At 42.6% G+C, this 26,003-nt stretch overlaps 1 protein-coding gene across 1 annotated transcript in view; it reads left to right on the top strand.

The window, feature by feature from the left end:
- VEPH1 (ventricular zone expressed PH domain containing 1) overlaps window positions 1–24,002 on the top strand; it is a 134,371-nt gene extending 110,369 nt beyond the window's left edge. The window contains exons 12-13 of the mRNA XM_048506926.1: window positions 19,086–19,222; window positions 21,030–24,002. Coding sequence (XP_048362883.1) covers window positions 19,086–19,222; window positions 21,030–21,266 — 374 coding nt within the window. The 3' untranslated portion in view covers window positions 21,267–24,002. The remainder of the gene's footprint in view (window positions 1–19,085; window positions 19,223–21,029) is intronic.
- Window positions 24,003–26,003: the final 2,001 nt, after the last annotated feature.

The raw sequence follows: 26,003 nt of genomic DNA, 5'->3' as shown, positions 1-26,003 counted from the left end.
TTTAACTATCCCCATATAAAATGGGAAAATGCATCCTCAGGTCATAGTAAGGAGAGAACATTCCTTGTTATGCTAAATGACTGTGACTTAAGAGCAGATGGTTGTGGAACCAACCAGGGGAGAGGTGATCCTAGATCTAATTTGATGTGGTACCCAGGACCTGTAGTGCTTGGGAAGTCCAGTGTTGTTGAGCCGATAGGGAACAGCGATCACAATGCTGTCAGATTCAGTATCTCTGCATGTGAACAAGTGACAACTACTAATGTAGTTACATTTGCCTTCAGAAAGGGAAATTTCTTCAAGATGAGGGGGATGATGCGCAGGAAGCTGAAAGGAAGAATGAAGAGAATCAAAACTGTCCAAGATGCTTGGAGGTTATTTAAAAACACAGTCTTCAAAGCTCAGCTGGGAGATAATGTGCGAATTCCGCAGGTTTTGGAAAGAGCAGCGCACAGTCCAAAAGAAAGCCACCATGGTTAACAAGGGAGGTTGAGGAAATTGTTAGGGGAAAAAAGATGTCTTTTAGAAAATGGAAGTCCAACTTAACTGATAAGGAATACGAGAGAGAACACAAATGGTGGCAAAAGAGAAACAGGATTAGCTGTAAAAGGAGACAAAAAAGAATTATGAGGAACACTTATGGCTGCGAACATCAAGACCAGTAACAAACAGTTCTTCAAGTACACATCAAAAGCAGGAAGCCAGCTAAGGAAGCGGTAGGCCCGTTAGATGGCAAAGGAATAAAAGGTGTGTGCTAAAAGATGACAAGGGAGATTGCAGAGAAGCTGAACAAATTCTTTTGCATCTGTCTTCACCCAAGAAGAGGTGAGGAAAATTCCTGCACCTGAACCAAGCCCTTAGGAGGTGTTGAGATCCGAGGAACTATAGCGAAGATAGTGGTAGACAAGGAAGAAGTTCTGGCAGCCATTGATAAACTAAATGCTACCAAATCCCCTGGCCCAGATTGCATTCATCCAAGAGTTCTTAAAGAGCTCAAGCATGAAATTGCTGATCTTCTCACTTTAATATGCAACTTATCCCTGAAATCAGCCTCCATCCCTGAAGACTGGAAGATGGCCGATGTCCTGAAAATCTTTAAGAAAGGGTCTAGGGAGGACTGAGGAAATTACAAGGCCAGTCAGTTTGACATCTGTTCCTGGTAAAGTGGTAGAATCTATCGTACAGATAAAATTATTAAACATGTAGAAAAGCAAGACCTGCTGAGGAAGAGTCAGCATGGCTTTTGCAGAGAGCAAGTCCTGTCTTACAAACTTACTAGAGTTCTTTGCGGGTGTGAACAGTGATGTGGATGATGGAGAACCAGTGGACATTGTATGTTTGGATTGCCATAGGTCTTTTGACAAAGTTCCTCACCAGAGACTGTTGAGAAAGCTCAGCAATGAAGGAATAAGAGGGGAAGTCCTCCTATGGATTAAAAACTGGTTGAGGAACAGGGAAACAGAGGGTGGGTATAAATGGGAAGTTCTCACAATGAAGAGAGATAGGGAGTGGTGTCCTCCAAGAATCCGTTATGGGACCAGTGCTCTTTAACCTATGCATAAATGACCTGGAAGTAGGGGTGCACCAGAATTGCGTGGTGGCCAAGTTTGCGAAAGATGATACCAAAATTATGTAGGGTGGTGAGAACCACAAAGGATTGCTTGAGCTCCAAAGCGGACCTTGATAAATTAGGTGAGTGGGCTAGGAAATATGAAGTCTGCAGTTCAATGTAGCAAAATGCAAAGTGATGCACATAGGGGCAAAAAATCCAAACTTCACATACACGCTACAGGGGTCAGTGCTATCAGTCACAGACCAGGAAAGGGATTTGGGCGTCTTAGGTGATAGTTCCATGGGAATGTCAACTCAATGCATGGCAGCTGTGAAAAAGGCAAACTCTATGCTGGGGATAATTAGGAAAGGAGTTGATAATAAAACTACAAGGATTGTCATGCCCATATATATAAAAGCAGGTAGATGCGACCGCGCCAGGAGTACTGTGTTCAGTTCTGCAGTCGCCGCATGCCGAAAAGGATATCGAAGAGATAGAAAAAGTGCAGAGAAGGACAGCGAGGATGATTGAGGGACTGGAGCACCTTCCTTATGAGGAGAGGCTGCAGCGTTTGGGACTCTTTAGTTTGGAGAGGAGACGTCTGAGGGGGGATATGATCGAAGTCTATAAAATTATGCATGGGGTAGAAAATGTTGGCAGAGTGAAATTTTTCTCTCTTTCTCACTGTCACTAGAACCAGGGGGCATTCATTGAAAATGCTGGGGGGAAGAATTAGGACTAATAAAAGGAAACACTTCTTCGTACAGCGTGTGATTGGTGTTTGGAATATGCTGCCACAGGAGGTGGTGATGGCCACTAACCTGGATAGCTTTAAAAAGGGGTTAGTTGAATTTATGGAGGAGGAAGTAGGTTATGGCTGCAATCTTGATCCTCCTTGATCTCAGATTGCAAATGCCTTAGCAGACCAGGTGCTCAGGAGCAGCAGCCGCATGAGGCCATTGCTTTCACCTCCTGCATGAGAGCTCCCAAAGGCACCTGGTGGGCCACTGCGAGTAGCAGAGTGCTGGACTAGATGGACTCTGGTCAGATCCAGCAGGCTGGAACTGTATATGTTCTTAAGCAGGAGAGGAAACCAAAAGCTGTTTTACAATTGTTCCAATAATACTTAACAAACAAACAATGGTGTGCGATGTGAAGCGGTGACAAACAGAGGAGAAGCGCGCAGCACCACACACAGGCTCGAGTCACAGATACAATCAAAAGGATATTAATGACAAAGTCATTAGGCTCATTCACTATAACAATTATAGGCTCATTCACTAGATCTACCAGACCACGGCGGCACAGCCTGGAAAACCTACCATAACCAGTTTCTCTGTGATACACCTCTGAAGATGCCAGCCACAGATGCAGAAGAAACATTAGGAACGAGATCTACCAGACCCGCGGCCACACACAGCCCAGAAAACCCACAACAACCAGTTTCTCTGGGATACACCTCTGAAGATGCCAGCCACAGATGCTGGTGAAGCGTTAGGAACAAGATCTACCAGACCAAGGCCACACACAGTCTGGAAAACCCACCACAACCAGAAGTAGGGGGAATGTTTAGGTGAGAGGCCATCACCTTGTGAATACCCACTGCAAGGACAACAATTAAAAGAGTGAATGACCCATTACATTAACAGAAATCCAGATTACAAAAAGTCCCCCAAATGAACTGTTATTTTTCCTCACCAGCAGAAACCGCTGAAAAGGGCTCTAAGTCTCGGGAAGCAGGAGAAATCCTTCCAGCCCCCCTCCCACCATCCTCCAGACTCCCCAAAACACCATCCAGTCAAAAGATGCTGGACTCCAACCTGCCCAGAACTCATACCTGGCAGCTCTGCACCCACCCTGGGGCTGCAAAGGGGCTCTGAACAAAAGCAAAGCTGCCAGCATCCCAACCCACCCCTCGCCATGGTGGCAAAAGGCTCTGGCAGCAAGTCCCCACCCAATCAGAGGTGTAGGCCTCTCCTTCTGTAATTAGACCAATGGAAAATGAATAGCAACATAAAGTTTTTAGGAGAATGTCCGAGGGAAGCTCTTTATTAATTTTACTTATTTATTTTAAATGTCTCTTAACCTCCTTTCCATTTTGCAGCACTCAAGGGGTCTTATAGTGTAAATAAAATGGATGGCCCTTTAAAAATTTGTTTTGAGTACAAAGTAAGCAATTCAATGATTGTGTACAGGACGGTAGAGCCAGTGGGAATTGAATGGGCCAGAAGTCCCAAGGATAGTGGATCACAAAAATCCAGAGGGTTGATGTCATTAATCCTTTCTGACTCAAAAGACAGAGTCTATCTGATAAACAAAGCAGGAAAGGAGGATCTTTTCCAAAGAGGGCGAATCTTGCAATTTTCAGGGAAACTTGGGGAGCTAGTATTGCAGGTCAGTGGGTGAGCTGCCTGTCCAGTGTTCGCCAACCACTGAGTTCAGACCTGCTGCTCCTCCTTTTTTTCATCCCCATGGCAAATGCAAAGCCCGTTTTTTGCAGACAGAAGAGTGGGAAAGAGAAAGGGGGGGGGATTTTGCTTTGCATCCCAGAGGGGAGAGGAGCAAACTTTAGCTGAGGAAAGGTTCTGGCTGCCTCCTGACCCACTGAGTCATGAAGCTAGTTACCTTGTCTCTTCCCTTTTTTTTAAAATCGCTTCTCTCCAGACTCCAGACTGGGAGTCTCTCCTCTGCTGCGTTCTTTGGCTCCAGAGAGTCTCACAGCCATTATTGAAGGGAGGGTGAGAGAGCTGAAAGTCGACTGCTGAGAGTCGACTGCTGGATAACCGCCCCACCTCCTCAACGATTTCGCTTCAACTTCCTTCACAGCCTGAACTCTGAAGGTGCTGCTGGCTGCAAGTCTGTTTGCCTGGCAGGGCAGGGATGCGAGCGGCCGGTGAGGGGGGAAGGGGGAGGGGCCAGGCTAGCCCTTAGCAACCCCTTCTCGGCACTAAAAAAAAAAGAGTAACCACCTCTCGGGAGCCGGCTGCATCCCACCTCTGCACGTGACTACATCCCTCACATGCCCCCCACGTGACTAAACGGTCTCATGCCCTGGGCAGCCGCCCATCCTGCCCAATGGACGTTACGCTAGTGGTCTGTAAGATACCCAAAAAACTTCCAATACATAGGGCTGAAAGAAATTTCTGCTTAAAAATTTATAACTTGACAAAATTATATGAAATTTAAATAAACTGATGCCTCCAACAGAAACTATTCAGATACTTTTAAAATGCTGATTTAATTATTACATGAAAGAACAGATTCCCAAAGAGAAATAGGCATGCCCACACAGCAAAACAAAACTTTGTTATTTTCAAGCTATTGGTAAACTGTAGATTCTATAGCCTCTACAGAATTGTTTTATTAATTTTTTTCGGTTTCTTCTGGGCATAGATTTGTTAAATACAGTTATACCAATTATTCATTTGAGTTGGTCTGTTTGTACTAGACATATTTCATTGTTTTACTCAGATGGAGATATAGGGAGGAAACAGATGCCAACTAAAATGAGTTGCCATCTGAGAAATGACAATTGTAGGCAAAGCAATTGAAACCATGTAACAGAATGGAAACACTTTGGGCTATTATACAAATTTTTCAAAATGTCCACTAACATCAGAGGGTTTTTTGAAAAGTTTTTCAGTGTTTTTCACTCAGCTCAGGTTTGCCACAAGTCAAATGAAGACTGTGGTATTTTGAAAACAAAATTGAATTCATTTTATCTAGAAACACATATGTTCAGTGGTGAGATTCAGACTCAGTTGTTACTTGCTTAAGCAGTTCCTATGCAATTGCTTAACCCAATAAACCAAACACATTTGTTTCTGTTGAAATCAGTAACACTTACTTCCATTTGTAGAGATATGTTTCCATTTCTAGACCAACCAGTGGCATAGCACCCACAGGGCAGGGGGGTGATGCCCTGGGCATGCCCCGGTGCAGGGGCATGGCAGGAGCATGGCAGGGGCGTTCTGGGGGCGTTCCGGGATAGAGCGGGGGCGGGCACTGTTGCAGCAGGGGCGCATGCACAGGTTGGGGGATGTCCCAGGCACACCCTGGTGCAGGGGCATGGCAGGGGTGTTCCGGGGTAGAGCGGGGGCGGGCACTGTTGTGGCAGGGGCGCACGCGCACCCTAGGCGCAGTTTCTCCTCGCTCCCTGACTATTCAAGTTACAAGAATGGTACATGATAACATGGAAAGAGCAGTGGCCAAAGCAGGTCTACTCAAACATTAGTCCCATGTCATTCAATGAGCCTTACTCCCAGGAAAGTTGCTTTAGAATTGCAGCGATAAAATCCTAATTAAACTATAAGTATAAATCAGAGCTGTTCAAACCAGTCTCCAATAGCTTCAGCTATCAAAATTTATCCAAATTAAGACAAAATTCTCATTCCAGGAAAAGAAGATTCCGGTAAGGCAGCCTGCCAAAAATGTTCCTTTATGGGCTTATGCAACACAAACTTTGTACACAGATTGTGTATTCAAAGAGGACAGCCAGATTCCAAATAATTGAACAACTAGTTCCATGGGCTCAGAGACATGAGTCTAAGTGGTTTTCTGGATGCCAGCCAGCAACCCTGGCATGTGGGGTTCAATCTAAATGTGTATATAGCTGAAGTACTAAGGCAAAATCGCTTTTAATTCCTGCCGTTAAAGAAATTTTGCTGTAGGTAACAATTAGATAAAAAAGCTAGAAATCAGGGCCGATAGGGTAAATACATTGTTTTGCATCCATTTTCATGAAGAAGAAGAGCTTTCCTGTTTTTCACAATATTCAACCCTAAATGTTCATGTTGTTTCCATACTGTTCCTCTTGGAAAATGTCATCCTTCTTCTGTAACATCTACAACCCTTGGCTTTGTAAGCCCATGCTGCTGCTTTATCCTACTGGATGTGACACACCATGAGAGTGCTGTCAACAATAGCAAGACAGTGTGACTAAAGTAACAGTGTGATGGAAACTCAACAAAATCCTGGTGATCATAAGGAACCGTCAGATTAAAGAACCATCTGAACAAAGAAAATAACAAGAAGGGCAGTGAGCAGGAGCAACAGTCAGGTCCACCTATGGAAACGATCCAAATGTTCAAAATAGTGCTTGTTTTTTCAGTAATTTAAAACTGTGAGAGGAGTCCTGCCAGCACCTAAGTGCAGTATTCTGGGCTAACTATGGTGTCTGCCAGAGTACAAGCAGTGAGTACTTATTCATGACTTTTGTTTTGATATGGTGAACGGTCTTCTGGCAAACAATTGAAGATCCTTCTACACTGAAAGACCCTTCTGCAAGTCTGAACCTGTTAGAAGGATTTTGGTTTACAGAGGGGCATTTGACTTCCAAGGAAGTACTGCTTGGACTTTTAAAAAGTTATTGCTGGCTATCTTAAAGGTTGGGTTTTTTTAACAATGGCGTTTTGATATATTTATTTTATTGTGTTATCAACCTGGGACCCCACATTTATTAGTGTATAAAGTAAATTTAAAAAACTGAACATGGTACCCTTCCTATGTTTGCTATTCTGAGGTAGACGAGCAAGGAGATTGCATTTTGCCATGATGATAGCTGTTGATATAGCTACCCTCCACAAATTGCTTCTGTCTTCTTTTAAGGCCATCTATGTTAGTGAACTCCATCCTGTGGTACTCATTGCATGAAGCAGTACTTATTTTTTATCTGTCCTAAATTAATTGTCCAGAAATTGCATTGACTAGGTCAGGCTACCCCTTTCTAAGTCAGTTGAAGTTAATGGACTTAAGATTGCACTATGAGTGACCCCAATTTCTCATATTATGGGAGAGGGGAAAGCACACTTAATCCACTTTCTGTATACTATTCAAAATTTTCTAAACTTCTCATATATCCGTAGCCTTAGTTATCTTTAACTAAACCAGTGGTTCTCAACCTGTTTTCACTCTTGCACCCCTTGACAACCCATTTTCTTAAAATTGAACCTTCCTATTAGTAAATCCATTACGTAATTTTTTGCATACCCCCAAACACTCTGGTGCATAGTCCTGGGAGTATGAGTATCCCAGGTTGAGAACCACTGATTGTAAACTTTTTAAAATCCCACATTTATTTGACTGCATTGATGTCCTGTTTTCAAACAAATATCACAGTTAGAACGCATTCCCCACAAACCTGGGACTTTTTCAAAAATGAGAGGAGAATGGATAGCAAATAAGCATCTAGACCTTGTTTCATAAATTGGCTGTACATGAAACTGCAGCTGAATCAATGAAAAATCCAAAGTTACAACTTTGACATCAAAGAAAGATCTTCAAAAGTCTGCATTCCTAATATCTGAACGGACTGCTAACATATTGAATTTCGTAAATGTGTTGCTGTGTCTGCTTTTGACAGTTCTTAGGAAAAATTGTTCATATAAAAAGACATTAATTGTCATGTTGAAAAAGACAATTAATTGTCTTGTGAAAAACTTGAATATATGGCTGTGCTAGTGTCTGTCTTTGTTATAATTTAAATGCAACCACTGGAAAAATATTGGGCCCAATTTTATACTGTCGAATATATTGAATCAAAATGTTTGACATGAGAAACCTCACTATATTTGAGACTTTCTTTATTCATTTCCTGCTGTCACAGTAAAAAATGAAAAGTGGTATGTTGTGTGTGTGTGTAGTCCTCTGCCAGATGGGAAGTATATTATGTTACAGACAGCTGGCCTCCTAACCCTGGAAAGAGGCATGCTAGAAACTACTGATACCCATTAGACAGTCTGGGGGTGTCATGACCCAACCTAAGGTGGGTCACACTAGTGACCACCACCATTATCTTTGTTTGTTTAAGGCTGTTTTAAGTGGAGGAACAGGAAAAACAAAAGTAGAAGAAAAGGGAAAAATACATATTGAAAAACAGAAAAAGAGAAAGATAATATACAAAAGAGAAGGAGAGCAGTTACACTTCTTTCCAGTAAAAAAAAGGTAAAGTTTCCCCTTCAGTTGTGTTCGACCCTGGGGTACCACTGCAAGCAGTGATTTTATATGCAAGCCACTTTTGTGGGGTAGTTTGCCATTGTTTTCCCCAGCTATTATTTACCCCCTAGCTATGAGCTAGGTACTCATTTACCAACCAAGAAATGGATGGATGGCTGAGTTGACCATGAGCCAGCTGCCATGATATCTGACCCACAGGGGGCTCGAACTCCTGACCATGCGAGTGGCAGTGCAAGTACTTAACCACTACACTATGCAGCTCCTTTCTTTCCAGTGCAGCCTCTCAAGTCATATTACTTCATGCAGGCCCCATGACCCTGGGAATAAACTTTCTCAGAGTCAGAAATAGTTGCTGGGGGAGATAGGAAGGTAGCCAATATTTCACAAAAGCAGCTGGCAATCAGAATGACTGGATACTTTCAGTTTTTACTAAACTAGTGATATTTACACAATGTGCAGTAAATGCTTCGAATCGTGTTTCGTTCAAATTCCAACACCAAAACATCTTACAGACTGATCACGTGTTCTGAGCATAGAGTCTGTTAGCAGACAGACACAGTATAATAAGTCATTCTACAATAATAATTCAGAGAATCCTTAGGACAATATCAGAAGCCCACAAGTCAGTCAGCTGCTGGGACTTCACTGGCTTGCAAAGCAGAAAGAAGACTGAGCAAGAGAAGCACTGCCCTTGGTGAACGGTGAAGGTTATTTTTTTCTGAAGCCATTGGAGTCCCTTTCGAAAACTATTTTCTTTGGGAACATTAGAGCCCCTTTTGAAAATGCCACGAACCTCTGAAGACACATTCCAAGCTGAGAACATACTGGCAACTGGCCAACTTGTGGGTTTCTGATATTGTACTAAGTCTATATATATAAGTCTATATACCATCCTGATCTGCCATGCACAACAAAGGAGAAGAATTTGGTCTGATGAAACCTGTGAGCTAGGAAAATTAAAGGGTGAACTGAAAAACATTTTAGGACATTCTGTATCTTTGACAATAAGTATAGCAGGCAAACTTGGAAATACCATAGTCCTTTCTCAATGTGTCCTGTATTTTCAAGAGGGTGGAAAGGTTAGTTCCATTCTGTTGAGAAGGGAACTTCCTGGTTTCGGTTATTCCTTTTGCCTTACAAATACTAAAACAATATGCAAGGCTATTCAGGTGGGCTCAGTCTTGTAAGAAAATTATCTTTATTGATCATTTCAAAGTGTACAGTTCCCTTTGGCTACATAAACCCCCTATGTGTGCGGTTGTCAAGTGCTTTTAAGTCATAGCTGGCTTATGGCGACCACAGCAGGGGGCTTTCAAGAGTAGTTGATTAAGCAGAGGTGGTTTGCCTTTGCTTTCCTCTGCAGAGCCTTCCTTGGAGGTCTTTCCTTCAACTACTGGCCCTACTTAGCTTCTGAGATCTGATGAGATCGGGCTATACTATACCACTTTCCCTCCCTGAATACCCCTGTACAAGTTCTAAAATGTCTACTGTCTTAAGCACAGGTAGAAATGAACTGAGAAGCTAAAATGAATATCAATACCCTTGTTGCCATCATTGTGACATTATTGTTAAGGACACAAGTGTTTTCTAATGGAAGAACCAAGCATACTGGCTTCTGAGATTAAGAGCCCAATCTAGAGCCCCAGGCAGTGGGATGCAGCACTACTGTGGCACTGCTCCACCACCTCCAAGAGGGCCTCTCGGCAGCATCAGGAGGCAAAAAATAAAAGAACAGCCTTTCCTCTACCCAAAAGTTCTCCATTTGGCTCTATGGACTTACTACCCAAAAGAATGGCGCACGTCCAAACCCCAGGTGCCGGTGTTCTATCAGGCACGTCAACTCTACCCCTGACCAAGCCTATGGAACATCTGCACTACACTGGTAGAGGCTCTGCTTAATCAACTTCCCTTGAAAACCCCTTGCTGCAACATGAAACTGTGCCAGCAGATTTGCCCCTTTGCCAGAGAAAGTGCCCCAGGTAGAGCAAATCCACCAGTAAAGCCCCACGTCACCTCCATAGGTGGATTTGCACCCCTCCCCTCGGTCACAGCCGCCGCCTTTGGATTGGGACATAAATGAGATAATTTTTTTTCTTCCAGTAGCTAGGATCCAAACTAAGTAAACTTTCTTAAAATAGAAAAACTTCAGTCAATTTGGGGAAGCATTGTGACAGTTACGGGAGGAAGGAGGCAGGGAAATGGCACTTTGTGGACAGAAGTCCTTGTGCTCAGAGAAATGTTAGCCTGGATCCAATCCATTGTTTCAAATTCTGACACCAAGAGAGCTATTCCTTAGCCTTTCTACTTATGTTAATAGGCTGATATCTATGGATATGGTGATCTCTCATAGGGTCATTCCGCACATGCAGAATAATGCACTTTCAAACTGCTTTCAGTGCTCTTTGAAGCTATGCGGAATAGCAAAATCCACTTGCAAACAATTGTGAAAGTGGTTTGAAAACGCATTATTTTGCGTGTGCGGGAGGGGCCAAAGTTTCTCAAACAGACAAAAATAATCTAATTGTTACCACAGAATTTGCTTAATTTAAGATTTTCCAAAAACATTATTTTTGAACCCAAGAATGAGATGCTCAAGGTGTAGATCACCCAAGCTGGGTGGAAGGACCAAGACACTTTAGAATCAACTGGAAAATAGAAAAGAGTATTCCAGCCTCCTGCCATTCTCAAACCACTTGATAATATAAGGGCTTCCATAGAATATAAACACAGGTGTGCCCATGCACTTACACAGTCAAACACTTGACTATTCTACACTTGGGCCCCTTCCGCACACGCAAAATAATGCGTTTTCAAACCACTTTCACAACTGTTTGCAAATGGATTTTGTCATTCCGCACAGCTTCAAAGAGCACTGAAAGCAGTTTGAAAGTGCATTATTCTGCATGTGCGGAATGAGCCTTGGTGTCTTTGAAAATGTGTGAATTACACCAAACCCAGCACTAGTCAATGGAGTCATGATTGGGTGATATGAACATCCTAGTCCTGGTGTTACAGGTATGATAACACATTCACACACGATTGTAGCACATAATGTTACAGTCATCAATGCATATAGCTACATGAATCAGCCCTAAAAGCTCTTAGGCTCAGATTCTTGCCAATCTTACATGGTTATTCACCAACTGAGTGAATTGGCACCTCATTGTGGGACCTACATATGTGACCATCAATATCTATACTGTTCTCATGGCTCAGAAAATAGCTACTCGAACATGTCATCCTAGCCATCAGTATAGCCTCCCATAGAGGCACTATTTCATATAACCAGCATGTCCACACAATCCATGCCTGACCATGAGTCTGCAGGTACTTAAACATAATTGCAGGCCATCAAAACTGTGGGGAGAGGATGAGGAGTCACAGAGCAGCTGAATCTCAGTACATATTCCAAGGCAAATTTTCACTTCTTTGCTGAGCATTGTTGCATTATTCCATGAACAGTATTTGGTTATCAACAAATTAGTCCCTTCAGGAACAACTTATCCTTTGCCTGTTGTTCAGAAGTTGGCTTGCAACATACCTGTTTCAACATAATCTGCTCTGTAATAACAGTTGGCTTTAATAAGCATGCAACCTTTTAAATCAATTAAGTCTCCAGGAAGGTATTAAGTATGCAGTGGATTCTTAGCAGCCCACAACAGATTAGGTACAAATGCACTTATTGAAGCCCTGACATAATTTTTGTATTGGGGGAGGGGGGATAGCTTTACAGGGGCAAGCAAAAGTGGAAAAGCGGCATGGGAGGGCTGAATACTGCCTTTCCCAGTCTCCATTGGCCCATTCTACATACCTGCTCTGAACAGTCCACTCCCCTAGCTTTGAAATCTACACTGGCAAGCAGTGGCTTACCATGCCTGAGTAGGGAACAGTAAGTAGGGTGAGGACTGAGCATCCCCGACCACCTACAGCATCTCTAGTCTCAATCACTTTATGTCTTTGTGGCAGGATTGGATATGTCCTGGAAAGCCCATAGCCAGCTGGGTAAGGATCAGAGGCATGGGGGGGGGGGGAGGAATGGTGCCCAGGGAGGTTCCACCGGCTGAAGGAGCAGCCTGTTGGGGCAGGGCCAAGGGGAGGGGAGGGGTGGAAGAAGAAGAAGAGTTTGGATTTATATCCCCCTTTCTCTCCTGCAGGAGACTCAAAGGGGCTGACAATCTCCTTGCCCTTCCCCCCTCACAACAAACACCCTGTGAGGTGGGTGGGGCTGAGAGAGCTCTGAGAAGCTGTGACTAGCCAAAGGTCACCCAGCAGGCATGTGTGGGAGTGCACAGGCTAATCTGAATTCCCCAGATAAGCCTCCACAGCTCAGGAAGCAGAGCTGGGAATCAAACCCGGTTCCTCCAGAACATGAGCTCTTAACCTCCTACGCCACTGCTGCTCCTGCAATTCTCCTCCCCACACATGACCAGCTGCCATGCAACAGGGGACTTCTGAGCACTCTGCCCTTGGTAAGGATCTAGTGTCCATGAGTCCCATCCCCCCAAGCACATGCAGGACTCTTCAGCTAGTTCATCCTGTTGTTTATTCAGACCTTCAGCTGTACAGTGCAAGGAAGTAGTCAAATTCCCTTCAGCTTCCCTCCTGAGATCCCCCTGGCTGCTGCTTTTAAGCCCTGCCTGAACAAGCCTGCTAGCATGGCTGACTTGTGGCCTCCCCTATTCCTGGGTCCTGCTAATAGCTGCTGTCCGTCTCCAGGGTTCTTAGCCTTTGCCAGTTCAACAGGAGCCTTGTCTTGCCTTTCCTGAGAAGGCTTCTCAGAGCTGCCTATTTACCTTTTTGCTTCTAACCATGTTAATGAAAACCTTTTAGCCCTGTTAATGGAAACCATTTGTTGTGCTATACATTTCTTATTTCACATTAATGAAACCAATCAAAACCACCAGCGACTGAGAAATGTTTGTCCCAGCCTAACGCTGTAGCCAAATACACAAGCTTCATTCCCTGGCACAAGACCCTTGTGACAGAAATGTTTTGAAATAAATGTTTTGCCTCGTTTCCTAAAGACCAAGAGGAGGATGTGCTCAAACGAGCCCCTGATTGGGCCACGTTTTCAGGACTGCAGCAGCAAAGGCCAGGCTCCTGGATGGCGATGTGATCTCTGTGCAGCGCTGACTCCTTGTAGAAGGGCCCCTTTCCTGTCGAAGACCTTCCTAGGCAGGGAGGTTAATCTGGGGATAACAACACTGCATTGCAATTCAGTCATATTGAGATCATGTTTGTGAAGTTTATAACTTAGTACTCAAACATGTACTACAATGAAATAGTTCAGAGAAATGTTTTGATAAAGGGTTAGGGATTGTGAACTATATTAGAAGGAGAAGAGTTGGTTTTGGACCCCACTTTTCTCTACCTTAAGGAGTCTCAAAGTGGCTTACAGTTGCAATTCCTTCCTTTCTCCACACCTTGTGAGCTAGGTGAGGCTGAGAGAGTTTTGAGAGAACTGCGACTGACCTAAGGTCACCCAGCAGGCTTCGTGTGGAGGAATGGGGAATCAAACCTGGCTCTTAACTATTCCACACTGGTTCTTACACCACACTGGCTCTCATTACTATGTTCTGCCTGTAGTATGCTTGTACCGTGTAATCAGAGGCGGAGGTGCAATGGGGACATCTGGGGTGGCATGTTTCGGGAGCCACCATTGCAGTCATGTGTTGGGGAGAGGCCGGGGGGGTGTTGGGGGTGTCGGGGTGGGGCCTTTTGGGGCAGGAAGGGGTGCACAGGCAGTTCATGTCCCGGTGCAGTTTCCCCTCCCTTCATCACTGCATGTAATTCCTGCATTCTTTAACATGTCACGTTTAAATTCTTATGTTTGTTTCAGCTTTATTTCTGTTAGGGCTCAGCCTGGTCTGGATGGGAACCCCTGGGAGGATGACTCAGTTAGAGAAGAGGGGACAGTGTTGGTTCCAGATTCTCAGGCACTGCCTGTAGATGCAGAGACTGAGCAGCCAGAAGTTCCTGCAGGACCAGATCCCCAGGCTCAGGCAGAGCATTCAGGCTGGGATCCACAGCCAGGTCCAAGCTCTGAGGTTCCCCAGCAAGAACTTAGCTCTGAGACTCTTCAACCCCTTGATACAGAGCCAGAGGGGACCCTGACAGCTCCCTCACCCACCCACTCCCATCTCCAGAGCCCCAGGAGCAACGCAGGAGGAGTCTATGTGCAAGCTTGCAGCAGAGGAGACGCAGCAGCAGGTTAGCAGCTATGGGGTGAGCTAGAGTAGATGCAGAGTCTTTTCAGGAGCCAGACTAGAGTAACCCAGCTGCAAGAGGTTATTGCACAAGGAAATGGGAGGCTGGCTATAAAAGAGAGGCTGCAGCTGAGCTAGCTTGTGGTAGCAACATTGTGTTCAGTTTGCAGGTTACTATTTCTGTTTTTTGTCTGGATTCCTTGCTCTGTGTACATTAAACATCTGAACTTGCTAAGACCTGTGTGTGGACTATCCTTAGTTCCTGAGGGCCTGTCTACGACAATTTCTGATTTCTATTTGTTTTCAGAGTCCTGCAGTCCAAACTCTATTGCACTGTTCACTGGATGTCTCCACCATTGATTGTACAGCCTTACATTACGCAATCAAATTCTGAATCTCAGTGAGAAAGCTGGACTCTAAATAACATAAATACATCTTTTTAAAAAATTCTAACTATGCATATTAAAATTTAAAACCCCGAAGACATTTATAACTCTGATTATATCCTTTCTTGACACGATCCGGCCATCTTTATATGGGTGCTGTGTGTTCAGGGAACAGCACTCAGCATATGCTCACAGGCATTGTGTAATATAATTAAATGTGTACAAACTACCAATGGCTATAAACATCTTAAATTTTACAATGGAAGGTTAATCATGAACAGGGCAATAAACTGTGGAATTTGCAAACCTTCCCAGTCATCACAACCTGCTTGTATAATCTAGGCCTTTTTCATGAACAAACATAGCTACTCTATCAAACTACCTATCAGCAACTGTTTAAATTTTAGAGCAGTGTTTAATTTCTAGAATCAGTGCTGAAGCTCAAACTTTTGTGAATCCTTACTTTCTATCATGGAAGAGTAGCTCAACAGGCAACAGCTTAGCTAAGCATCTTTCTTTGTGAAGTGTTCGTTTTCCATAGACAAGGTTTTTAAATGTGGAAGCATTTAACAATGTTATGTCTTCTGGTAACCAGAAATGGTAAAGTCCATTTTAGCATTCCATCATTTTGCTGTTTCATTCCCATCTTATACTGATGCATTATGAGCCAGTATGGAAGTGATTTCTTTTGTATAAGACAATTTTGTTCATTTAAGCTTTAGCCAACATTTTTAGCTTTGTGGGATTTCAAAGAAGTCATATCCCATGAAAAATGTTTACTTCTCAGTTAAGACAACTATTTAAACATTTGTTCTCTTGAATCCTTTCTACGTAAATATAAGCTTAAAGGACATTTGTATGGAAATTTCAACGTCTTCGTGAATAGCAATGGTTTCAGGAACTTAGGAAGTGGATCAAGATATTGCAACTACTCAATACATGTTCAAAACAACATACAACCCATATATGAATTGTCACCTCTGTAGTCAGTATAGTGTAGTGGTTAAGGTGTTGGGTTAGATTCAAGTCCCTATTCATGCCATGGAAGCTTGCTGGGTGATCTTGGGTCAGTCACGTACTCTCAGACATGATTATGCCTAGTATTGGGATGGAAGGTTTCCAAGGAATGCCAGGGGTGGGGCACAGAGACAGGCAATGGCAAAACACCTCCAAATGTATTTTGCCTTGGGTGGGAGACCATCAAAAAGTCTAGGGCTGCTAGGCAGAGGCCCCTTCTGCACCACTAAAATGAAATGGATTTTCAAGCCCACTTTCACAACTGTTTTGCAAGTGGATTTGCCATTCATACAACTTCAAAGAGCATACCTGAGAGGGTGCGTTATTCTGCATGTTGAAGTGTGGAGCCAGAGTCAGGCAATGGTAAACCACCTTTTTTCATCTCATGCCCTGAAACCCTTGTTGGGTCACCACAGGTCAGCTGCAACTTGATGACACTTTTTACCACTACACAGCATATATAACTATCCTGTGTTCACTATCAGAAACATCTAAGCATAATGTAGTGCTTAGGAGTGGTGGACGCTAATCTGAAGAATCGAGTTTGATTCCCCACTCCTCCACATGAGTGGCAGACTCTTATCTGGTGAGCTAGATTGTTGGGCCAGTCAAGTTTTCACAGAACTCTGTCAGCCCCACCTACCTCACAAGGTATCTGTTGTGGGGAGAAGGGAAGGAGTTTGTAAGCTGCTTTGGGAATCCTTACAGGAGAGAAAAGCAGGATATAAATCCAAACTCTTCTCGTCTAATGTGTGAAGTGTCCTCAAAGGTCATACTGATCTGAAGAACAAAAATTATCTTGGATTAGGGACTAAGGAAAGCTTTTTCATCATCTTTGTTGTCATCGTCTTGGTCTTTGTTGTCTTCTTCGTCTTCTTCTAAGCTGAAGATGGTGTAAAAGAGCTACCATTGCCCATATGCCCACTTTTTTCTTCTTTTGGTCCAATACTGGCATTGATTAAATGACAGTTGCTTTGTTTCATTTCGAAGCATTACAAACCTACCCCCCCCCCAAAAAAAACCCCTATTTGAACAGAATTGCTGTACTCTGCATTGATTTCTTAATTTTAAATGGGACTTATATGTTGTTCTAAATTGATTGTAATGTATTATATAAAATGTTAGAAGCCTGAGCTCATTTGCCACAGCTCTAATGTTTTGGAATAGGTTTTTTTTTAGTTTTGATCTGTCCTACTTGCTTTTTGTTCAGGCTGATTTTTTACAGACACCTACTTGGAATGGGCTGGGGGAGGGGAGGGAGAGGGTTTGGCACAGAATTCACACTCCAAGGCAGCCATTTTCTTTAGGGGAACTTTTCTCTGTAGTCTGGAGATCAGTTATAATTCTGGGAGATCTGCGGGCTCCACCTGGAGGTCAGGAACCCTATTTAGGAAGGCTCTGATCCAGAGTCCAGTTTTGCTTTTATCAACAAGGCAATGCCGCTGACTTTGAATCTTTCATACTGTGATAAGAAGCTGCAGACCAAAGCACTTCAGAAACATGTACTGAGTGGCCGAAATCCTGTAAAAGGAGATTGTTTCCACTAAAGTAATAAGATGAGTCACAAGGTCACTGTACCAAAGTGTACATGCTTAGACAGCTTAATTGCAAACAAAATACGTTACAAAGAACTTTAAAGTATTTGGAATATTAGTTCATCGTGACCCTCTTTGAACTTCTCTTTTTTAAGTCGCCCTTCAGATATGCTGGCATTTCATCACTTGGGGAGCACTTTAAAACTGACATCGCTGTAGATCTATGGATGTTAGCCAAATATACGTAGCAAAAGCTACCATTTGGAGATTTTTCTGTGTCCACCATAAGCCTAAGACACATATTAACATTTCCAGCATAATACTGTCTTACAAAGATGCAACTGGATGATACCTGTGGTGAAAGCATTGAATTCAGATTCTGGTGCTAGGGAAAAATTATTGACCTTGTTGCCTGATTACCCAGATCAGCAGGGAATATATGCAATATATCCAATGTATTTTTTAAACAGAATTCCAAACTCTAATTGGGATCAATTAAGCAGTTTGTCTAAATTTACTTGCTGGCATATCAGTTTTGATGCATTCTCTTTCTAGGGCATTAGATAGCAACAGCTAGAACAAGCACATTCAGTGTCATTTAAGTACAGGGTTTTTAAAATTCTAACATCTTAACAAATGGGTTGTAGTTAGATAAGGCAATTTGTGTAGGGTAATTGGGTAGGATAGGTGGGATACAGCAGGAGAGGATGCTTGTGGGAGCAGGAGAACGGGTAATAGGGGATTAGGAGAGTATTTGATTGTATTGTGATGGTAAAATCTGTAATAGAAACAAGAAAAAGAAACAACAAAAAACTAAGTAAAGAACCAGTTGGTGTTGTTAATTAACAGTTAAAGTTGTACTTCGGCTATCTGAAGATTATTTGTTGAAGCCAAATGTGTTTTACAAGTTGCACCTAAAGAGCAGAAATTAACTATGCACAAGAATGCAGTCACTTCCCATAAACTGATTTAAGTGATTTTAATAATAATTTGTTCTGAATGTCTTTGTTTTTAAAATGAGGTTTTTAAGCAGCGTGCAAAGAAAGCAAAGTATATAAAATCCCAGGTGGCACAACTGTGGGGTTTCTTTGGGGCCACTGTTCTGAATTGCCTCAAAAAGTGCTTGTATTCATTTATATCCTTTATGTGAGAAGATGTTAGAATGAGAAGATGGCTACTATTCTGAACTCTGTACATTGCCCCTTCCTAAATCCTTCATGGCCACTCCATAGATAGTGACAGTGGGCCCCCTGCCTGTGATGTCACTGGCTCCTTCCAGCCCTGCACCCAGAAATTAGAAAGTCTACACCCCTGGTCAAATGGCTTTGATTTATTAGATGCAGTTTTCTGGGTGGCTGATTTCTGATGCGATGGTAAAATCTGCAGTAGAAACAAGAAAAAGTAATGAAAATACTTCGTTTTTAAATCTTTCCAGTTGTGAATCAAGAAGGCCAACCGCTGATTGAAGGGAAGCTGAAAGAAAAGCAAATCCGATGGAAATTCATCAAAAGGTGGAAGACCCGCTACTTCACTCTTGCTGGCAATCAACTTCTCTTTCGCAAAGGAAAATCAGTAAGTTCTCTTATATTTACTAATTTTTCTATGACCTCAGTCACTCCTTTGAAGAGGTTTGGAGGCTTATTGCAAATAACAGGCAGAGGCATTATATGATTGTCACTTAGAAGTAGTATCATCAGCTGCACTGTTTAACAGTTGCGTTCTGAAGATAATTGTTTGCCTGTTCTTTAAGGACCCAAATAATCTAGACCTTGGACATTTGAAGGAACATCTCCTCCCAAATGTGCCACCACTTACTCTTCTATTTTAGTTTTTTTTCCCTGCTTTTTATCCAAGAAGGTGCACATGGTCTCCTCTCTTCCACTTTATCTTCACAACTGCCCTGTGATGTAGGCAGTGTCATAGCACCCAAGGGGAGGGGGCATGACGCCCCAGGTAAAACCACCGCAGGGGCATGGCAGGGGCATGGCGGGTGCTGCCACAGCAAGGGTGCAGGGCGCATGCATGCCCCAGGCGCAGTTTCCCCTCACTCCGCCCCTGGATGTAGGTTAATACAGTTCCCAGTAACAGGTTGGAAAATTTCTGGAGTGAAGCCTCAGAAGGGTAGAGAGCAGGTTGTTCAGCAAGGATGAGATGCCATAGAGTCTACCTTGCAAAGCTGCAATTTTTTCCAAGGTAACTGAATTATGTGGTCTGGAGACTAAATACCAGGAGAACTATAAGCCCACCTAAAGGTTGGAACACTAGGCTGAGGAAGAATGATTGGCCCAAAGTTGGCCAATAAGTCTTGGCAAATGGGAATTTCAACATGGGTCTCCCCAGGCCTAGTCCAACCAAAATGCCACTCTGGCTATTAAGCCAGTCTGTAGAGGCCTACACCATCTAAGGCAGAGGTCCCCAACCTTTTTATGTCTGTGAGCACCTTAGGAATTCTGAGAAGAGTGGTGGGCGCAACTACGAAATGGCTGCCACAGGAGGTGGAGCCACACACACAGAAGTAGCCCAAGTACAGAGAAGAGGAATCATGCTTTAAGCTATACAAATTTTATTGAGGACCTGGGAGACATTATCTTCTTTAAAATAACCTGGGGGGAAGAATTAAGACTGGGGGAAGAATTAAGACTAATAAAAGGAAACACTTCTTCACGCAACGTGTGATTGGTGTTTGGAATATGCTGCCACAGGAGGTGGTGATGGCCACTAACCTGGATAGCTTTAAAAAGGGCTTGGACAGAGGAGAAGTCGATCTATGGCTACCAATCTTGATCCTCCTTGATCTCAGATTGCAAATACCTTAACAGTCCAGGTGCTCAGGAGCAGCAGCCACAGAAGGCCATTGCTTTCACCTCCTGCATGTGAGCTCCCAAAGCCACCTGGCAGGCCACTGCGAGTAGCAGAGTGCTGGACTAGATGGACTCTGGTCTGATCCAGCAGGCTAGTTCTTATGTTCTTATGTTCTTAACCTCCACTGAAACTATTAATTCAAAATGAAGGATGTTTTCCCCTCAGGATATTGAAGGTATATCTACACTTCAAACTTACAGTGGTTTTACAACATTTTAACTATCCAAACTTCTGCCAAGGTCTCTTGTAGTGCAAGGCTGAACAGAATTATACCTTTATAAATTCATTTGGGAGGGTGTAACTCTGTTTAGGATGGCATTGTTAAAAACAGTAGTTTGGAAGAATGCTGAGAATTTTCTTTGAAAGAACTGTAGTTCCAAAGATCTCTGGGAATAACAGTAATGAACAATCATACGTGAGTTTAAAAAATGTATATGTTCTTTAGGGCTTAATAATCAAATGTATTGACAAACCCCATGCTAAGTTGTCCCCTGCTTCTTCTCTTTCTCTGTTCTAGAAAGATGACCCTGATGACTGCCCCATTGAGCTTAGTAAGGTCCAGAGTGTTAAAGTTGTGGCCAAGAAGCGCAGAGATCGTAGCCTTCCCCGGGCCTTTGAAATCTTCACAGACAGTAAGACATATGTTTTCAAGGCCAAAGATGAAAAGAATGCGGAGGAATGGCTCCAGTGCATTAATGTTGCAGTTGCGCAAGCCAAAGAAAGGGAAAGCAGAGAGGCAACTACATACTTGTAAAAACGTATGGACCTGTTTATGCCATTTTGTCAAAGCATCTCATTTTTCGAAAAGATACTTTCACATCTCAGTGATAAGAGGCTATCACCTGGGCTACATTCTTCACTTGCAAGAAGGGTTGAAGTGATGTATCATGTTCACCCTCGCATTGTGTTTACTTCAGTTTATGAAACCATCACATAACATCCTGTCTTCTAATGCTTCAGTGTTTGTTCGTGAAACCTGTACCAGGAGAGTGTCCACTGTACTTGTCCTCAAGATCTCTCTGTCCACCACAGTCTACAGAACTATGGTCCAGTCTAGAAAGCAAATGCGACTGGAGTTATCCCTGCATGAATTCAAGGAACGTGTTCCTCATTAAGGAGATGAAAAGTGAAGAATGCACAGATTTTGTACATTATGGGTGAACACAACAGAAGCAAGAATCTCATTCCAGAATGGTACTTAAAGATGTACTAACATTGCTTGTTATTGTCATTGTGTTGTCAGCCTGTGATGAAGACTTATGTATTCTTGCCGAGTGACACAGTGGCTAAGCCCTTTTTTTCACAGAATCTGCACTAGTTGCTTAGCAAGGGAAAAGTCCAGCCAGATGGCAACCCTAAAACTCCCTTCTAAACATCAGAAGATAACTTGTTCAATGTTACTGCCAACTGCCTGCCACACTTTTCTTTGGAAAGCATTAGATCATATCCATGGCCATTCCCATCCTTCCAGTATTAGTACATACAGGTGTGCATAGTTTTTGTGACATTATTTGATTGTGTTTTGAGTAGGTTTAGGGCTTATTCAGAGTTGCTTCATTCATATACCCTGAATAGTGAAGCTGCTGCATTTGCCTTACCATGATGTAGTGCTTCCTGCCTGCCATTTTGTTCAACCCAACCCAGTCCCAGGGCCACCTTACTGCTCTGGCCCTAATGAAAATAAACTACTGCAGTAACATATCAGGATTTCAAAGTGTACATCTCAAACTGTTATTGAAGCTTGGAGACAGATAACCATATACAAGAGAAACCAAAGATAGTCCCATTTATCTAGTGGAAAATCAGATTGAAGGTGACTGATGAATCCATGGTTGAGATGGACCTCAAACATGGATCTTGTAGGTCTAACTGTAATGCACCTTGAATCTCAGCAATAAAGCTGGGCTCCAAATAATGTAAGACCTTTTCCGCACAAATCACTTAGAACATTTCCAGAACGTTTTTGATCTTCTCTTTACCACGATGTTTATCCACACTCACCTCCTCCAAATGCTTTATAGTTATTGTGAAGGGTGTGTGTGTGGCTTATTTGTTGAGATGATGTTTTGTTGATTCGTTGCTTCAATGCTCTGTAGATCTGTTTAATCAATGCTTCATATACGGAAAAGGACTAAATAAATAAACAATTTGAGTATGACACAGGTGTCATACATCCCACGCACTGATGTATTTTAAAATGCCTTATACCTTTGATGCTGGGTACTTTAAGCTAATAATTATGCAAGACAGGTCCTTCTTTATAGTAGTGCAGCAGAATCACTGCATGTTTTTTTTAAAAAACCCTGAACAACAAATAGGGGGAAAGGAGACCTAATGCCATTACCAGATAGCCCTGTGAGACGGCAGCAGATGTATGGGGCCTTCTTGTTTAGCCCAATTTTGGTGTCTGATCACTAAATACATAACAGTGCCCACAGTAGACTACTGACATTAGGACTCACACTGGTTCTGGGCACAGCTTGTAGCTGTGCCTCACACTTTCATATCTGTCTCAGCATCCTCTGGTCAGGACCTTCAATGTTCCACTCAGTTGCAGACACTGTTTTAGCCCCATCAATTGCCCCATCAATCACTCCTTGGCGTTATCTTGGTTCCCCAGCAAGGTCTCGTCTCACTTGGAGTTTAGAAAGGTCTTTCTGTTCTGCCAAGCTTTTAGCTGAAGTTAGATCATATCCATAGACACAAATAGACATTCTGCTGCTGCTACTTTTATTGCTTTTTGTTGGTTGTTTTGAAATTAGTGATTTAAAGGATGTTTTGCATTACAATTTGAAATATTTCATGTGCCGTCTTGAAGGCCATACATTGAATGTTATGGAAGAAATCAGCTGATGGGAAATATTAGGTCCATTAATATAGGTACAGTTTTGACTTTGGGATGGATGCTTGTGTGAACCACCTCATTTACCAGAGTGGTTTGGAGGACAACCCAAATGATGCTCTAGTAAAATAGGAACATCAGTTATGGAATTTATACAGCATTGTATTGATGTTCAAATGGATGGAGAGACCTACATCAGATAATTTGAAGGTTTGCATCAACCATAATGGATAGATAGACTTATGACTTCCTGTGTTCTTCCATTACTTTTTACCAGGGGAAATTTAATTCATTTAACAAAAATGAATAAATGTCTATTTGTGTCTATGTGATATACACCTTATACCTGTCAGGTCCTTCTTATCTATCCAACAGTGCAGTCCTAAGCAGAGTTACACCCTTCTCTGTTCATTGTTTTGAATGGGCTTAGAACGCTGGGCTGTGACTCTGCTTTCACTGTAAATGGCTCTGTGGATCTGCTTAGCATGGATAAGTTTATAATGGTCTTGCAAATGAAAAGATGTAGGTTTTGAAAATTATTACTGCTCGATTTTTATACTGCTAACACTGCCATGTTTTCCAGAGTATTGTTCTTTTAACAAAGTATGTTTTAGAAAATAATGTTTAAATTAAAATCTAAGAATTTCATCTCTGGTTTTTATGAGTTGTATGTCAATAACCTCATCCCACTCTTTCAGCCCACTGACCACTGTATACTTTCCAAAAATATATCCTGCCTAATTACTATCCTGCTTGGCCAAAGAGCTGATGCCATCATTATTTTCTAGGGGATTTAAAAGGAATGATGAAGATGATGAAGAAGAAGATGAAGAAGAAGAAGAGGAGGAGGAGGAGGAGGAGGAGTTTGGATTTATACCCTGCTTTTCTCAACCATAAGGAGTCTCAAAGCAACTTATACATTCCTTCCCTTCCTCTCCCCACAACACACAACTTGTGAAGTAGGTGGAGCTGAGAGAGTTTTTCGAGAACTCTGACTAGCCGGAGGCTTCACGTGTAGGAATGGGCAAACAACTCCAGTTCACCAGGTAAGAGTCTGCCACTCATGTGGAGAAGCGGGAAATCAAACCTGGTTCTCCAGATTAGAGTCTAACACTCTTAACCACTACACTACTCTGGCTTCTTCAGAAAACCTGACTACTATGGTAACAACAGCTGTCCATATAAGAACTATATAGACCGAGGGTGCCCAGCAAAGTGCCTGCCTATACTTTTGTAAGAAACTGGGTGGGGATTTTGCCCAGTACAATTTTCGATTGAGTATTAGAGATCTGATTGTCTGTGCCAGTTTTTAAAAAATCATTTCAGCAACAGCTCCTATGCAGCACAAGATTCTTTATCGTGTGACTGAGGGTAAACTGTGTGTAGGGAAGAAATTATTTACAAAAATACATTAATTTTAAAAGGCATCCTGCTAGAGCTTCATGAAGTATTGAAGACTTACTACTGGGGGCATCCGGGTTGACTTCCACCGGTTAGCATGCACTGCTGAGAGCAGAGCACCTCTGGCAGCGAAGTAATGAGCCTTTTGTTTATTGCCATTGCCAGACTCCACATGGGCTGAGAGAGTTCTGAGAGAACTGTGACTGGTGTAAGGTCACCCACTAGGCTCCATGTGGAGAAGTGGGGAATCAAACTTGGTTCCCCAGATTAGTGTCCATCACTGGTAACCACGACATCATTTTTTACGCTGGTCCAAAAAAATTCAGGTTTTCGATATCTAAAACCTGTGAATGAACAAAAGCAAATATTTTTCATGAAACTCATACATGGCCACTTTCAAATGGTTCTTAAAAGATATGTCTTTCACGGGGAACTGCAATATATTCTCCCTTGCTGACCTTGCTTTCTTCTGTTTTCTCATGCCTCAAATACTTTGCCTCCCAACTGATAAGATTCATCTGAACAGAAAGCAGAACAATATGTCTAGTAGTGATTCCTCTTTCAACATTCTTCATTCCTTCATTCATTCTTTTGTGTTTATTTTGTTTGGTTGACACTTTTCCTACTCCATGTTTATTTTGACAAAGTTCTCTAAGAAATTTGACAGACCCAAGTCCATACACACATTATTGCTCTGGGTTTCTTTAGGCACACTAAATACCAAACATGAAACACATGCTTCAAAGCATTTCAAATTATAGACTTGGCTTCCTCCTTCAAAAAAAGGTTGACCAGGCCTGCCTCAGATAGACAGTATATCTTATTCTCAGTCTTCACACTGTAATTAGAAAAGGAAATCATGCCTAAATCACGTCACATGGTATGTGACTGAGAACAAAACTCCTTAAGAAGCACTCCCACATAAAGTGAAAATCGGGAGAACTTTCAAACCAACAGAATATTAGAGATAAAAAAGAGATAAACTCAACAATGGCCCTAATGATGTTGGGTAGGGGAGAGGGAAATCCGACAAGAACCACAAGAATTTTTTAACCAGATCCAGACTGTCCGAGCAACTCTGACAGCTTAGAGAAAATTCTGAAATGTTAAGGATCTTGGAGTAACTACAGAAGAAAATTAAACTCCCTAGGTATGGAAATGTTCTGGACTAGTTCTTTTCCTTCGCTGCTGTTGATATCAGTGGGCATAAATCAACATTGAATTTGGCTGATTCTAGCAAGAACAGAG

This window comes from Sphaerodactylus townsendi, linkage group LG08 (genome assembly GCF_021028975.2).
Source record: "Sphaerodactylus townsendi isolate TG3544 linkage group LG08, MPM_Stown_v2.3, whole genome shotgun sequence".
NCBI lineage: Eukaryota > Metazoa > Chordata > Lepidosauria > Squamata > Sphaerodactylidae > Sphaerodactylus > Sphaerodactylus townsendi.
This window is presented reverse-complemented; position numbering and strand designations above follow the sequence as displayed.